Source organism: Salmo trutta, chromosome 19 (assembly GCF_901001165.1).
Source record: "Salmo trutta chromosome 19, fSalTru1.1, whole genome shotgun sequence".
NCBI lineage: Eukaryota > Metazoa > Chordata > Actinopteri > Salmoniformes > Salmonidae > Salmo > Salmo trutta.
The window spans coordinates 7,046,948-7,063,841 of record NC_042975.1 but is presented as its reverse complement, the minus strand read 5'-3'; the positions used below and the strand labels follow the sequence as shown (position 1 = coordinate 7,063,841).

Genomic DNA, 16,894 nt, shown 5'->3' with positions numbered 1-16,894 from the left:
TTGTGGGCAGTGTGCACATAGCCTGTCTTCTCTTGAGAGCCAGGTCTGCCTACGGCGGCCTTTCTCAATAGCAAGGCTATGCTCACTGAGTCTGTACATAGTCAAAGCTTTTCTTAAGTTTGGGTCAATCACAGTGGACAGGTATTCTGCCACTGTGTACTCTCTGTTTAGGGACAAATAGCATTCTAGTTTGCTCTGTTTTTTTTTAAATTACTTGGCACATTGGAAAGAATTATCTTTTTGTTTTCTCATGATTTGGTTGGGTCTAATTGTGTTGCTGTCCTGGGGCTCTGTGGGATGTGTTTGTTTGAACAGAGCCCCAGGACCAGCATGCTTAGGGGACTCTTCTCCAGGTTCATCTCTCTGTAGGTGATGGCTTTGTTATGGAAGGTTTGGGAATCACTTCCTTTTAGGTGGTTGTAGAATTTAACGGCTCGTTTCTGGATTTTGATAATTAGCGGGTATCGGCCTACTTCTGCTCTGCATGCATTATTTGGTGTTTTACATTTTACACTGAGGATATTTTTTCAGACTTCTGCATGCAGTCAGTTTGGTGTTTATCCGATTTTGTGAACTCTTGGTTGGTGAGCGGACCCCAGACCTCACAACCATAAAGGGCAATGGGTTCTATAACTGATTCAAGTATCTTTAGCCAGATCCTAACTGGTATGTTGAATTTTAGGTTCCTTTTGACTGACGTTGTATAACATAAATCTTTAGGGCCTTTTTCAACCAGAGCTTCAATAATATTCAAGGCGGACGATTGCATTGTCTTACTAAACGTTTCGAAAGGGGAGGGTAGCCATGGGCGCCCGCGTCATAGTAGTAAATGGCCCTCCCCCTGTGACCAACTTCCCAAGCTTCTCTTTGGGTCAGTTTCTACCATAGAAGACTCAAACCACTTTGTAAAGACTGTCGACATCTAGTGGAAGCCTTAGGAAGTGCTAAATGATTAATAAGTCCCTGTGTTTCAATGGCAAAGGTTTGAAGTGATTCCACAAATCAGATTTCCATTTCCTGTTAGGATTTGTTTCAGGGTTTTGACTGCCATATGAGTTCTGTTATACTCACAGACACCATTCAAACAGTTTTAGAAACTTTAGAGTGTTTTCTATCCAAATCTACTAATTATATGCATATTCTAGTTACTGGGCAGGAGTAGTAACCAGATTAAATCGGGTACGTTTTTTATCGGCCGTGCAAATACTGCCCCCTATCCCCAACAGGTTAACCCACTGTTCCGACGGTTTCATTGTAAATAAGAATTTGTTCTTAACTGACTTGCCTAGTTAACGGACATTTTTATGTTTTATGGGGATCAATTTAAGGAAGACATCCTCTTCTGTAAACCACTGTAATCCAGGACAACAGGAGAGGATATTTTTAAAGTACTGGGCGGCTAGTGGCGCAACGGTCTAAGGCACTGGTCCTCAATCCTGGTCCTGGGGACCCAAAGGGGTGCACTTTTTGTTTTTGCCATAGCACTACACAGCTGATTTCAAATGATCAACTCATCAAAAAGCTTTGATTTGAGTCAGGTGTATAGTGCTATGGCAAAAACAAAAATGTGTCCCCAGGACCAAGATTGAGAACCACTGGTCTAAGGCACTGCATCTCAGTGCAAGAGGTGACATTACAGTCCCTGTTTCAATTCCAGGCTGAATCACATCCAGCTGTGATTTGGAGTCCCATACGACGGTGCACAATTTGGCCCAGCGTCGTCCGGGTTTGGCTGGGGTAGGCCGTCCATTGTAAATAAGAATTTGTTCTTGACTGACTTGCCTTGTTAAACAAAGGTAAAAAAATGTGAATTTGGTGGTCAGGATGTGTTGGTATCTGTACTGATGGCGCAAAAGCCATGACCGGGAGACATTTTTACATTTTAGTCATTTAGCAGACGCTCTTATCCAGAGCGACTTACAGTAGTGAATACATACATTTCATACTTTTATTTTTTTTGTACTGGCCCCCTGTGGGAATCGAACCCACAACCCTGGCGTTGCACACACCATGCTGGCGTTGCAAACACCATGCTCTACCAACTGAGCCACAGGGAAGGCTACATAGTGGACTGGTAACACGCATGCAAGCAATTGCTCCCGACGCCACTTGGGTACATTGCAGCAGCCACCGAGAGGCTCTTGCTGCCAAGGGAATGCCAGCTTGAAAGACGTTTTGGACACGACAGTGAAAATGGGTAACTTTGTTAAAGCATGGCCCCTGAACCTTCGTATTTTCTGCATTATGCAATAATATGGGCAGCGACCATGTAATGCTTTTACAAAATACAGAAGTGAGCTGGTTATCAAGTGGCAAAGTATTGACACTTAACAATATATATTGAGAGACGAGCTTAAAGGTTTCTTTACTGACCATCATTTTCAGTTGTCTGACCCGCTTGCATGATGACAAGTTTCTCACACGACTGGCCAATCTGAGTGATTGATTGCTTTTTCTCGCCTGAATGATCTGAATCTAAAATTACAGGGACTCTCCGCAACTATATTCAATGTGCGGCCATGATTAAGAAGTTGGAGCTCTTCTCTGTCTGCATTAACAAGGACAACACACAGGTCTTTCCATCATTGTATGATTTTTTTGTGTGCAAATGAACTCAAGCTTACGGACAATGTCAAATGTGATATAGCGAAGCACCTGAGTGAGCTGGGTGCACAATTACGCAGGTACTGTCCCGAAACGGACGACACAAACAATTGGATTTGTAATCCCTTTCATGCCCTTCCTCCAGTCCACTTACCGATATCTGAACAAGAGAGCCTCATAGAAATCGCAACAAGCGGTTCTGTGAAAATTGAATTTAATCAGAAGCCACTGCCAGATCTCTGGATTGGGCTGCGCTTAGAGTATCCTGCCTTGGCAATTTGCTCTGTTAAGACACGGATGCCCTTTGCAACCACGTACCTATGTGAGAGTGGATTCTCAGCCCTCACTAGCATGAAAACGAAATACAGGCACAGACTGTGTGTGAAAAATGATTTAAGACAGACTCTCTCCAATACAACCCAACGTTGCAGAGTTATGTGGATCCTTCCACCACACCCTTCTCATTAACCTGTGGTGATTTTGATTTGTGAGTTATCGATTAACAAATAAGGTTTTATATGTCAGATGGCTAAATAAAGACCAAAATGATTGATTGATTATTTGTACCCTGGTCCTATAAGAGCTCTTTGTCACAACCCGGCTTGTGGGAAGTGACAAACTCACTCTCATTATTTGTGTGTGTGTGTGTGTGTGTGTGTGTGTGTGTGTGTGTGTGTGTGTGTGTGTGTGTGTGGCAGGCTTACAATGATGCAAATAAAACATTTGAGTGCTATGACCCTTGTGCTAGAGACAATATGCAGCTGGAGGTTGAATTTTATTTAACCAGTTAAGTTGACTGAGCACACATTCTCATTTACAGCAATGACTTAGGGAATAGTTACAGGGGGGGGGGATGAATGAGCCAATTGTAAGCTGGGCATGATTAGGTGGCCATATTGGGAATTTAGCCAGGACACCCCTACTCTTACAATAAGTGCCATGGGCTCTTTGGTGACCACAGTCAGGACACCCATTTAACATCCCATCTGAAAGGCAGTACCCTACACAGGGCAATGTCCCCAATCACTGCCCTGGGTTATTTATTTTTTTAGAACAGAGGAAAGAGTGCCTCCTACCAGCCCTCCAACACCACTTCCAGCAGCATCTAGTCTCCCATCCAGGGACTGACCATGCCCAACCCTGCTTAGCTTCAGAAGCAAGCCAGCAGTGGGATGCAAGGTGGTATGCTGCTGGCATGTTTGAAGGGGTACGGGACTATAGAATGTTTGGGAACCACTGTTCTAGGGAAACAGTGTCTAGATGGAATTTGTATTTGCGGTCCTGGCGACTGGACCTTTTATGTTGTTGAAACACCATTATTTGTGTCTTACTGCTATTTACTGTCAGTGCCCAGGTCTGGCAGAATCTGTGCAGAAGATCTTGGTGCTGCTGTAGGCCCTCCTTGGTTGGTGACAGAAGCACCAGATCATCAGCAAACAGTAGACATTGTCTCTCTTCCTCCCTCTCTCTTCTTCTTTCTCCCTCTGTAGAATGTTAACCCAATACTTTCGTCAAATGACAGTTATAAAAAAACTGTCTGCTCTTCTAACCCCAGCCTGTTTTTGTTTTGTCTAGTTGGTGACAAGGTCCCTGCTGACATCAGGATCACCTCCATTAAGTCTACCACCCTGAGAGTGGACCAGTCTATTCTTACAGGTAGGCTACAACGCTACATACTGACTGGTTAGCTGGTTGACTTGGCTGGGTTGGTTGGCTGGCTGGCTGAGATTAAACCTCTGTTCCTCTTAATGTTACCTACAACATGCTCGTACCTATGACGTGCTCATACTGTTACCTACGACAGCCTCTTACCTTTACCTACAACATGCTCGTACCTACAACATGCTCGTACTGTTACCTACGTACAACAGCCTCTTACCTTTACCTACAACATGCTCGTACTGTTACCTACGTACAACAGCCTCTTACCTTTACCTACAACATGCTCGTACCTACAACATGCTCGTACTGTTACCTACGTACAACAGCCTCTTACCTTTACCTACAACATGCTCGTACTGTTACCTACGTACAACAGCCTCTTACCTTTACCTACAACATGCTCGTACCTACAACATGCTCGTACTGTTACCTACGTACAACAGCCTCTTACCTTTACCTACAACATGCTCGTACCTACAACATGCTCGTACTGTTACCTACGTACAACAGCCTCTTACCTTTACCTACAACATGCTCGTACCTACAACATGCTCGTACTGTTACCTACGTACAACAGCCTCTTACCTTTACCTACAACATGCTCGTACCTACAACATGCTCGTACCTACAACATGCTCGTACTGTTACCTACGTACAACAGCCTCTTACCTTTACCTACAACATGCTCGTACTGTTACCTACGTACAACAGCCTCTTACCTTTACCTACAACATGCTCGTACCTACAAAATGCTCGTACTGTTACCTACGTACAACAGCCTCTTACCTTTACCTACAACATGCTCGTACTGTTACCTACGTACAACAGCCTCTTACCTTTACCTACAACATGCTCGTACCTACAACATGCTCGTACTGTTACCTACGTACAACAGCCTCTTACCTTTACCTACAACATGCTCGTACTGTTACCTACGTACAACAGCCTCTTACCTTTACCTACAACATGCTCGTACCTACAACATGCTCGTACTGTTACCTACGTACAACAGCCTCTTACCTTTACCTACAACATGCTCGTACTGTTACCTACGTACAACAGCCTCTTACCTTTACCTACAACATGCTCATACCTACAACATGCTCGTACTGTTACCTACGTACAACAGCCTCTTACCTTTACCTACAACATGCTCGTACCTACAACATCCTTTTTTTTACTCCTCCACCACCTCTTCGGAGGACAAATATCTTCGATTTTTACAGCTTTTTTGCTACATACATACATACATGCATACATGGTACTTTTATATAAAGCAGTCACAACCATAATACATTACCAAACATAAACTCTTTAATCCAAACCCTCAGCCACTCTCAGCCCATCCCACCTATCACCATAGACCACCCTCGTTTGGTTTCAATGTGCCATATATTTTTCAATTGTGCTGTGATGTTTTACAACATTTTCTTTAACCTTTCTACTCGTATATTATCCACAGATTGTGAGATAGATGAAAACCGATTCCTACTAGGATTATTTATTAGCTATGGCTTTCCAAATCGCCTGACACTTTTTTTGTACCAATTGGTACATCGCAAAACATATTCCATGAAATTGGTACATCGCAAATCTCCCATTTATTTTGCAACCTGTATGGCGTAGCTGTCAACATTTGTCCTCAGATGAAACTGGTATATTTTTCTGTTTATGCTAGTTCCTTTCAGCCAATTTCTATCTGCAAACAAGTTCCCTAACTTCTCTCATTTCCACTTGCCTCCTCTGTTGTTGTGGTTGTGCTGCAATCACTTGGTTGTAAATTTGGATTGAGCAAATATTCCCATATATTTTTGATAACTGCATTTGACAACTCCTCCGTTTCTATTCATAACATCGTTAATACAGTTGAAGTCATAAGTTTACATAAACCTTAGCCAAATACATTTAAACTCAGTTTTTCACAATTCCTGACATTTAATCCTAGTAAAAATTCCCTGTCTTAGGTCAGTTAGGATCACCACTTTGTTTTAAGAATGTGAAATGTCAGAATATTTCTTTCATCACATTCCCAGTGGGTCAGAAGTTTACATACACTCAATTAGTATTTGGTAGCATTGCCTTTACATTGTTTAACTTGGGTCAAACGTTTCGGGTAGCCTTCCACAAGCTTCCCACAATAAGTTAGGTAAATTATGTCCCATTCCTCCTGACAGAGCTGGTGTAACTGAGTCAGGTTTGTAGGCCTCCTTGCTCACACATGCTTTTTCAGTTCTGCCCACTAATTTTCTATAGGATTGAGGTCAGGGCTTTGATGGCCACTACAATACCTTGACTTTGTTGTCCTTAAGCCATTTTGCCACAATTTTGGAAGCATGCTTGGGGTCATTGTCCATTTGGAAGACCCATTTGCGACCAAGCTTTAACTTCCTGACTGATGTCTTGAGCTGTTGCTTCAATATATCCACAATTTTCCTGCCTCATGATGCCATCTATTTTTTGAAGTGCACCAGTCCCTCCTGCAGCAAAGCACCCCCCACAACATGAGGCTGCCACCCACATGCTTCACGGTTGGGATGGTGTTCTTTGGCTTGCAAGCCTCCCCCTTTTTCCTCCAAAAATAAAGATTGTCATTATGGCCAAACAGATCTATTTTTGTTTCATCAGACCAGAGGACATTTCTCCAAAAAGCACGATCTTTGTCCCCATGTGCAGTTGCAAACCGTAGTCTGGCTTTTTTATGCCGGTTTTGGAGCAGTGGCTTCTTCCTTGCTGAGCAGCCTTTCAGGTTATGTCAATATAGGACTCGTTTTACTGTGGATACAGATACTTTTGTTCTTGTTTCCTCCAGCATCTTCACCAGGTCCTTTGCTGTTGTTCTGGGATTGATTTGCACTTTTCGCACCAAAGTACGTCCATCTCTAGGGGACAGAACGCGTCTCCTTCCTGAGCGGCATGACAGCTGCGTGTTCCCATGGTGTTTATACTTGCATACTATTGTTTGTACAGATGAACGTGGTACCTTCAGGCATTTGGAAATTGCTCCGAAGGATGAACCAGACTTGTGGAGGTCTAAAAAAAAATTTCTGAGGTCTTGGCTGATTTATTTTGATTTCCCCATAATGTCAAGCAAAGAGGCACTGAGTTTGAAGGTAGGCCTTGAAATACATCCACAGGTACACCTCCAATTGACTCAAATTATGTCAATTAGCCTATCAGAAGCATGACATCATTTTCTGGAATTTTTCAAGCTGTTTAAAGGCACAGTCAACTTAGTGTATGTAAACTTCTGACCCACTGGAATTGTGATACAGTGAATTATAAGTGAAATAATCTGTCTGTAAACAATTGTTGGAAAAATTACTTGTCATGCACAAAGTAGATGTCCTAACCGACTTGCCAAAACTATAGTTTGTTCACAAGAAATTTGTGGAGTGGTTGAAAACGAGTTTTAATGACTCCAACCTAAGTGTATGTAAACTTCCGACTTCAACTGTAAATATAATACAATTCTTAAACATTTTTTCCATAAACATTTTTTTATTAATCAGTATAATTTGAGTTTAACCTCTCTGGGACATGTGGGACGCTAGCATCCCACCCGCAGGACACACTCGCCAACAGCCAGTGAAATAGCAGGGCGGCAAATTCAAAACAACAAAAATCTCATAATTCATATTTCTCAAACATACAACTATTATATCCCATTTTAAAGATACACTTCTCGTTAATTCAACCACATTGTCCGATTTCAAAAAGGCTTTACGGCGAAAGCATAACATTAGGTTATGTTAGGACAGCGCCTAAACAAGAAAAACCACACAGCCATTTTCCAAGCAAGGAGAGGCGTCACAAAAACCAGAAATACAGCTGAAATGAATCACTAACCTTTGATGATCTTCATCAGATGACTCTCCCAGGACTCAATGTTACACAATACATGTACGTTTTGTTTGATATAGTTCATATTTAAATCCAAAAACATCAATTTTACATTGGCGCGTGATGTTCAGAAAATGTATTGCCTCCAAAACATCCGGTGAATGAGCACATCAATTCACAAAAATACTCATCATAAACGTTGATAAAATTTACAACAGTTATTGAAAGAATTATAGATACACCTCTCCTTAATGCAACCGCTGTGTCAGATTTCAAATAGCTTTACGGCGAAAGCACATTGTTTAATATTCTGAGTAACGAGCTCAGCCATCAAAGCAAGCTATACAGTTACCCGCCAAGTTCTGGAGTCAACAAAACTCAGAAATAGTATTATAAATCTTCACTTACCTTTGCTGATCTTCGTCGGAATGCACTCCCAGGACTCCCACTTCCACAAGAAATGTTTGTTTTGTTCGATAAACTCCATATTTATCTCCAAATACTCAATAGCTCATGATTTAAAAAAAATGTAATTTGGAGGCAATGCCATTAGTAAGTAAACCAAAGAGTTAATCAATGTGATTTTTTTTCTTCCATAAATAGACAAGCATTTACCTCCATGGTTGTAGAATCTTGTCTATTTTTGCTAACTTTCTATTGAAATTGTGGTAAGTTGATTTATATTTTTTGAGATGTGAATACACAGTTTGTCTACTTCACCATCCACCCATTTTTATATGGTACACTTGTCATAATTTGGTTTTAATCCAGAGAGGCTAGTGATCAGTATCTTCAATGATACTCCGCAGGGATCCAGATTGCAGACTTGAGAAAATTTGCGTCATCGGCATACATTGACACTGTTTTTATCCCCTGGATTTCTAACCCCTTGATATTCTTGTTGGATCTAATTTCAAAATCTGCTATGAAGACCAACATCCTCCTAGTGTTAATGGCTTGTAGGATCTTATGTAAGTGTGTACTAATCCATCTCTACAGGCGAGTCTGTGTCAGTGATCAAACACACCGACCCCGTCCCTGACCCCAGAGCTGTCAATCAAGACAAGAAGAACATGATGTTTTCTGTAAGAACTATACTTCCTGTTTGGAGCCAGCTCTGCTTGCACTTCTCACTCTCACACAGATACACATATGGCTCTGTTCTGGTCTCAGCCTGCTGCATTCCTCAGGAGGGGGGAGGGGGGTGTGTGAAGCTCTTACACTAAAAGGGCATTATTATCATTTTCTCAATTTCACAGTATTATTCCAACCTCAGTGTATAAATGTATATAAAACACAGGAAAATCACATTTCTGACTGCACTGGGCCTTTAAGATGTGGTCAGCAGATATAATCTTGGTGATGTCTGCAGACCTACTCTTTAAATGTCAAACCTGAACAAGAGTTAGTTGAAAGTAGCAATTGCTGGTCCTATATGGATGCAGAATGCATGGTTTGATTTCAATATTAACCCTGCACTGACCTCTCCCTCATACTCTTGCTCCTCCTCCTCAGGGCACCAACATCGCTGCGGGGCGAGCCATCGGCATCGTGGTCTCCACCGGTGTATCCACGGAGATCGGTAAGATCAGGAACCAGATGGCAGCCACGGAGCAGGAGAAGACCCCCCTGCAGCAGAAACTGGACGAGTTCGGGGAGCAGCTCTCCAAGGTGAGTTTTAGGATGATGATGATAATTGAAATGTATTTATGCTTTGTGCTATCATATCTACACTGTTTTCTATTAGATTTTTTTCTGTCTGTTTTCTGTTTTTGGTCTGTGTTTTCTGTGCTGTGTATGAGCCATATGACTGCAAGCCCAAAACAAAAGTCACATTTTTTTTACCCAAAAAAACGAACAAAAAAGTTTTGAACTTTGAACACTCCAAGGTCATCTCCCTGATCTGCGTGGCCGTCTGGATCATTAACATCGGCCATTTTAGTGACCCAGTTCACGGGGGGTCCTGGATGCGGGGGGCCATCTACTACTTCAAGATCGCTGTGGCCCTGGCTGTGGCTGCCATCCCTGAGGGTATGTGGGAGCAATTTTATCCATCCCTCTGCCACTCTCTCTCACTCACTCCAAATTCCATATAAACAATATAATGAATTATCTTATGCTGTTCATGTCTCTCCACCCGATCCAATCAAGCCTCTCTTTACTACAACTGTCGTCCTCAGGTCTACCTGCTGTGATCACCACTTGCCTGGCGCTGGGGACCCGCCGCATGGCCAAGAAGAACGCCATCGTCCGCAGCCTGCCCTCGGTGGAGACCCTGGGCTGCACCTCCGTCATCTGCTCCGACAAGACCGGCACCCTCACCACTAACCAGATGTCTGTCTGCAAGGTAACCTGGGAATGTCTGGGAATGGTTTCCTGTGGACTGTAATATCAGTGTGACTGACGGCTGTGCACGTACATCAATAAGAAGGTGAAGGGTTAAGTGTCTTTCTCAAGGGCACAAAAGCAGGAGATGGCACCTAGGATACCCACACTTTTTTTTTCTAACTGTCTTTGGATTCGAGCCAACAACACTTCGGTTGCAGACATATCTAACCTCTAGGCTACATGTCGATGTTGTGTCCGTTTTTGTTGTTGTCAGTCCAGTATATTTAGTTCCAGTCCAGAGAGAACCCAAAGCATTGTACTATACCTTCATAACGTCATACAGGATTAACACTTCCTTCATACTGGGAGTTTCCTTGGAAAGCCTCCAGTCACACACACCTAGACACACATGTGTATATGTACACACACACACACACACACACACACACACACACACACACACACACACACTGACAGGTTTTGGACGGAGAACAGGTGGGGTTAGTTGTAATGGAAAATCCCTGTGGTGTTGTAATGTTTCCCGTCCTCAGCCAGCCTTTTGATAGCTAGCCAGGGCAGGCTGGCAGCACCACTCTGAGCTGTAGACAACAGTTGTACATGGCGCTCTCGCTCACCCTGAGAGAGTCAGGCACAGACAGCCGGCAGGCAGGAAGCTGCTGCTGAATACCCTTAGAGACACCTTTACGTACAGAAACTAATGCCACACACTCTGACACCCATATTGCCACTCTTGTGGAATCCTCCAGCCCATCACGTTTCCCTCCACACTGTCTCTGTGTTTGTGTGTGTGTCTCTCTGTGTGTGCTCCACCATAGAGGAAATGCCAGGATCAATGTTGGTCTTGGCTTCCATTTAGCCTCTGGAGCAGGATCTGGCTGACACCCTACCTAACATACTCTTACACTCACACCTGACCTTTCAACTCTGAGAAGGGCCAAACTGTGTTTCTCATTTAACCTTTTTGAACATCTCAACTGAACATGCTGGCCAGAAGTCATTGGCAAGATTAGAAAACGTAGACATGACATGCCAGAAGCAAACGCTGCCACTGCACATACAAATGTAACTGATCAAATTATGAAAGACAAGCATTGTAATTTGGATTTCCATAAAGTGAGTGTGGAAGAGGTGAAAAAAATTGTTATCTATTAACAATGACAAGCCACCGGGGACTGACTATTTGGATGGAAATTTACTTGGATGGAAAATTACTGAGGATAATAGCAGATGATATTACCACTCCTATTTGCCATATCTTCAATCTAAGCCTGATAGAAAGTGTCTGCCCCCAGGCCTTTAGGGAAGCAAAGTCATTCCGCCTCCCAAGAATAGTAAAGCCCCCTTTACTGGCTCAAATAGCCGACCAATCAGCCAAACTTTTGTAAAAAATTATTTTAGTGTAAACATTGACAAGACTTTCAGCATGCTTTTAGGGAAGGACATTCAACAAGCACGGCACTTACACAAATGACTGATTGGCTGAGAGAAATTGATGATGAAAAGATTGTGGGAGCTGTTTTGTTAGACTTCAGTGCGGCTTTTGACATTATCGATCATAGACTGCTGATGGAAAAACGTATGTGTTATGGCTTTACACTCCTTGCTATATTGTGGATAAAGAGTTAGCTGTCTAACATAACACAGAGGGTGTTCTTTAATGGAAGCCTATCCAACATAATCCAGGTAGAATCAGGAATTCCCCAGGGCAGCTGTCCAGGCCCCTTTCTTCAATTTTTACCTACCACTGGCCTTGAGTAAAGCCAGTGTGTCTATGTTTGAGGATGACTCAACACTATACACATCAGCTACTACAGCGAGTGAAATCACTGCAACACTTAACAAAGAGCTGCAGTTAGTTTCAGAATGGGTGGCAAGGAATAAGTTAGTCCTAAATATTTCAAAAACTAAAAGCATAGTATTTGGCACAAATCATTCACTAAACCTCAACTAAATCTTGTAACGAATAATGTGGTTATTGAGCAAGTTTAGGAGACTAAACTGCTTGGAGTAACCCTGGATTGTAAACTGTCATGGTTGAAACAACATGTTGATACAACAGTAGCTAAGATGGGGAGAAGTCTGTCCATCATAAAACGCCCCTCTGCCTTTTTAGCAACACTATCAACAAGGCAGGTCCAACATGCCCTTGTTTTGTCGCACCTGGACTACTGTTCAGTCGTGTGGTCAGGTGCCACAAAGAGGGACCTTGGAAAATTACAATTGGATCAGAACAGGGCAGCACGGCTGGACCTTAAATATACACAGAGAGCTAACATTAATAACATGACCACACAATGTGCATGTACCTCGACTAACCTGTACCCCCACACATTGACTTGGTACCACCTGTATATAGCCTCGTTATTGTTATTTTGTTTTTTATTTTATTTTTTACTTATAGTTTCTTTAAAATGCATTGTTGGTTAAGGGCTTGTAAGTAAGCATTTCACGGTAAGGTCTTCACGGTCATATTTGGCGCATGTGACAAATAAAATTTGATTTGTAAATCGCTCAAGGCTCAAAGTAGAGGAGAGATTGACTTCATCACTACTTGTTTTTGTAAGAAGTGTTGACATGCTGTTGACATAGTGTACCAACTGTCATCATCAGCAGCATGGAGTGAGAGAGGGAGTTCCCTCCTCTCCTGTGAGAGTAGATCAGAACATATCTCCCTGAGCTGAGCTAACAGCTATCCCTGGTCCCTCCCTGCCTGCCTGGGAACATGGCTGCCTGGATGCTGGGTTTGGATCCCAAATGGCTCCCTATTCCCTATATAGTGCACTACTTTTGTTTTGACCCTATTGGCTCTGATCAAAAGTAGTGCACTATATAGGGATCCATTTGGGACTCAACCCTACTCTGCTCTCTCTGGTAAATATTTACTCTCTGGACCCAGGCTATATTTTCTTAGTGCAGCTGGGAGATACAGGGAAACACCAAGGGAACACAGAGTAGAGCTCCTCCGTTTCGAAATGGACCTTGGGCTTTCCCACCCGGACCCGATATGCATATTCTTTTAAATATAGAGACCTGTTCCGAACGGACCTGGGGACAACTAGAGCTTCTCCGAGTGAGGGAAGCGGCACAAAAATAATTTTAAGTTACTGTACTGTTACTTTATTAAGCTGATAATTTTCTACAAAACTATGAAATAACACATGGAAGTGTTAAACAAATCAAAATATATTTTTGATTCTTCGAAGTACCCACCCTTTGCCACGATGACAGCTTTGCACACTCTTGGCTTTCTCTCAACCAGCTTCCCTTGGAATGAAGGAATTCCCACGTATGCTGAGCACTTGTTGGCTGCTTTTCCTTCACTCTGCGGTCCAACTCATCCCAAACCATCTCAATTGGGTTGAGGTCGGGTGATTGTGGAGGCCAGGTCATCTGATGCAGCACTCCATCACTCTCCTTCTTGGTCAAATAGCAGTCACATAGCCATGTGTTGGGTCATTGTCCTGTTGAAAAACAAATGATAGTCCCACTATGCCCAAACCAGATGGGATGGTGTATCGTTGCAGAATGCTGTGGTAGCCATGCTGGTTAAGTGTGTTGAGTTGAATTCTAGTTAAATCACCAGCAAAGCATCGCCACACCATCACACCACCACCTCCATGCTTCACGGTGGGAATCACACATGCATAGATTTTCCGTTCACAAAGACATGGCAGTTGAAACCAAAAATCTCAAATTTGGACTCCTCAGACCAAAGGACAGATTTCTACCTGCGTAATGTCCATTGCTCGTTTCTTGGCCCAAACAAGTCTTGACCCAAGCAGCTGTGCTTTCACAGGTGTGCACCATCAGCACTGACGACCCTCCCAGCTCCGCCCACCAATGTCCTGCAGGAAGTAAGCACAGCAAAACCCAGTAGACAGAGCAAGGAGGGGCCGTCACGGTGTCTTTTGGTAGTGGTTTCTTTGCAGCAATTCGTCCATAAAGGTTTGATTCATGCAGTCTCTGAACAGTTGATATGTGTCTGTTACTTGAACTCTGTGAAGCATTTATTTGGGCTGCAATTTCTGAGGCTGGTAACTCTAACTTATCCTCTGCAGCAGAGGTAACTCTGGTTCTTCCTTTCTTGTGGCGGTCCTCATGAGAGCCAGTTTCATCATAGCGCTTGATGGTTTTTGCAACTGAACATGAAGAAACTTTCAAAGTTCTTGAAATTAATAATGGACTGTCATTTCTCTTTGCTTATTTGAGCTGTTACATTTACATTTAAGTCATTTAGCAGACGCTCTTATCCAGAGCGACTTACAAATTGGTGCATTCACCTTATGATATCCAGTGGAACAACCACTTTACAATAGTGCATCTAAATCTTTTGGGGGGGGGTTAGAAGGATTACTTTATCCTATCCCAGGTATTCCTTAAAGAGGTGGGGTTTCAGGTGTCTCCGGAAGGTGGGGATTGACTCCGCTGTCCTGGCGTCGTGAGGGAGCTTGTTCCACCATTGGGGTGCCAGAGCAGCGAACAGTTTTGACTGGGCTGAGCGGGAACTGTGCTTCCTCAGAGGTAGGGAGGCGAGCAGGCCAGAGGTGGATGAACGCAGTGCCCTTGTTTGGGTGTAGGGCCTGATCAGAGCCTGAAGGTGCGGAGGTGCCGTTCCCCTCACAGCTCCGTAGGCAAGCACCATGGACTTGTAGCGGATGCGAGCTTCAACTGGAAGCCAGTGGAGAGAGCGGAGGAGCGGGGTGACGTGAGAGAACTTGGGAAGGTTGAACACCAGACGGGCTGCGGCGTTCTGGATGAGTTGTAGGGGTTTAATGGCACAGGCAGGGAGCCCAGCCAACAGCGAGTTGCAGTAATCCAGACGGGAGATGACAAGTGCCTGGACTAGGACCTGCGCCGCTTCCTGTGTGAGGCAGGATCATACTCTGCGAATATTGTAGAGCATGAACCTACAGGATCGGGTCACCGCCTTGATGTTAGTGGAGAACGACAGGGTGTTGTCCAGGGTCACGCCAAGGTTCTTAGCACTCTGGGAGGAGGACACAAGGGAGTTGTCAACCGTGATGGTGAGATCATGGAACGGGCAGTCCTTCCCTGGGAGGAAGAGCAGCTCCGTCTTGCCGAGGTTCAGCTTGAGGGGGTGAGCCGACATCCACACTGATATGTCTGCCAGACATGCAGAGATGCGATTCGCCACCTGGTTATCAGAAGGGGGAAAGGAGAAGATTAATTGTGTGTCGTCTGCGTAGCAATGATAGGAGAGACCATGTGAGGATATGACCGAGCCAAGTGACTTGGTGTATAGTGAGAATAGGAGAGGGCCTAGAACAGAGCCCTGGGGGACACCAGTGGTGAGAGCACGTGGTTCGGAGACAGATTCTCGCCACGCCACCTGGTAGGAGCGACCTGTCAGGTAGGACGCAATCCAAGCGTGGGCCGCGCTGGAGATGCCCAGCTCTGAGAGGGTGGAGAGGAGGATCTGATGGTTCACAGTATCAAAGGCAGCAGATAGGTCTAGAAGGATGAGAGCAGAGGAGAGAGAGTTAGCTTTAGCAGTGCGGAGAGCCTCCGTGACACAGAGAAGAGCAGTCTCAGTTGAATGCCCAGTCTTGAAACCTGACTGATTAGGATCAAGAAGGTCATTCTGAGAGAGATAGCAGGAGAGCTGGCCAAGGACGGCACGTTCAAGAGTTTTGGAGAGAAAAGAAAGAAGGGATACTGGTCTGTAGTTGTTGATATCGGAGGGATCGAGTGTAGGTTTTTTCAGAAGGGGTGCAACTCTCGCTCTCTTGAAGACGGAAGGGACGTAGCCAGCGGTCAAGGATGAGTTGATGAGCGAGGTGAGGTAGGGGAGAAGGTCTCCGGAAATGGTCTGGAGAAGAGAGGAGGGGATAGGGTCAAGTGGGCAGGTTGTTGGGCGGCCGGCCGTCACGAGACGCGAGATTTCATCTGGAGAGAGAGGGGAGAAAGAGGTCAAAGCACAGGGTGACTACCTCATGAAGCTGGTTGAGAGAATGCCAAGAGTGTACAAAGCTGTCTTCAAGACAAAGGGTGGCAACTTTGAAGAATCTCAAATTATATTTGGATTTCTTTAACACTTTTTTTTTTTGGTTACTACATGATTTCATGTGTTATTTCATAGTTTTGATGTCTTCACTATTATTCTACAATGTAGAAAATAGTAAAAATAAAGAAAAATCCTGGAATGAGAAGGTGTGTCCACACTTTTGACTGGTACTGTGTGAATTGCCAACAACAACAAGCTACGCTCCACTCTCATGAAAAGCAAGCGCAGCAGCATAAATAATATTTTTCTCACTCTGTACGGGCCCGTCTGTACGGCCCTTCCGGATAAGTCCGTTAAAATTACACAAACCCAAGACCCGTGACAATCAGATCTGACCCAGACTTGTGACTTAATTTAGAATTCTGGATCTGGACCTGCTGCGATTGGCTCTTGGGTATTAGTGTAGAGTTGGAT

General features: G+C 43.9%; 1 protein-coding gene across 3 annotated transcripts in view; it reads left to right on the top strand.

Annotated features, from left to right (window-relative positions):
* LOC115153910 (sarcoplasmic/endoplasmic reticulum calcium ATPase 1) overlaps positions 1-16,894 on the top strand; it is a 122,150-nt gene that overhangs the window by 51,019 nt on the left and 54,237 nt on the right. For all 3 annotated transcript variants that reach the window (XM_029699575.1, XM_029699576.1, XM_029699578.1), the window contains 5 exons: positions 4,180-4,260; positions 9,106-9,191; positions 9,622-9,777; positions 9,996-10,137; positions 10,287-10,453. In XM_029699575.1, coding sequence (XP_029555435.1) covers positions 4,180-4,260; positions 9,106-9,191; positions 9,622-9,777; positions 9,996-10,137; positions 10,287-10,453 — 632 coding nt within the window. The remainder of the gene's footprint in view (positions 1-4,179; positions 4,261-9,105; positions 9,192-9,621; positions 9,778-9,995; positions 10,138-10,286; positions 10,454-16,894) is intronic.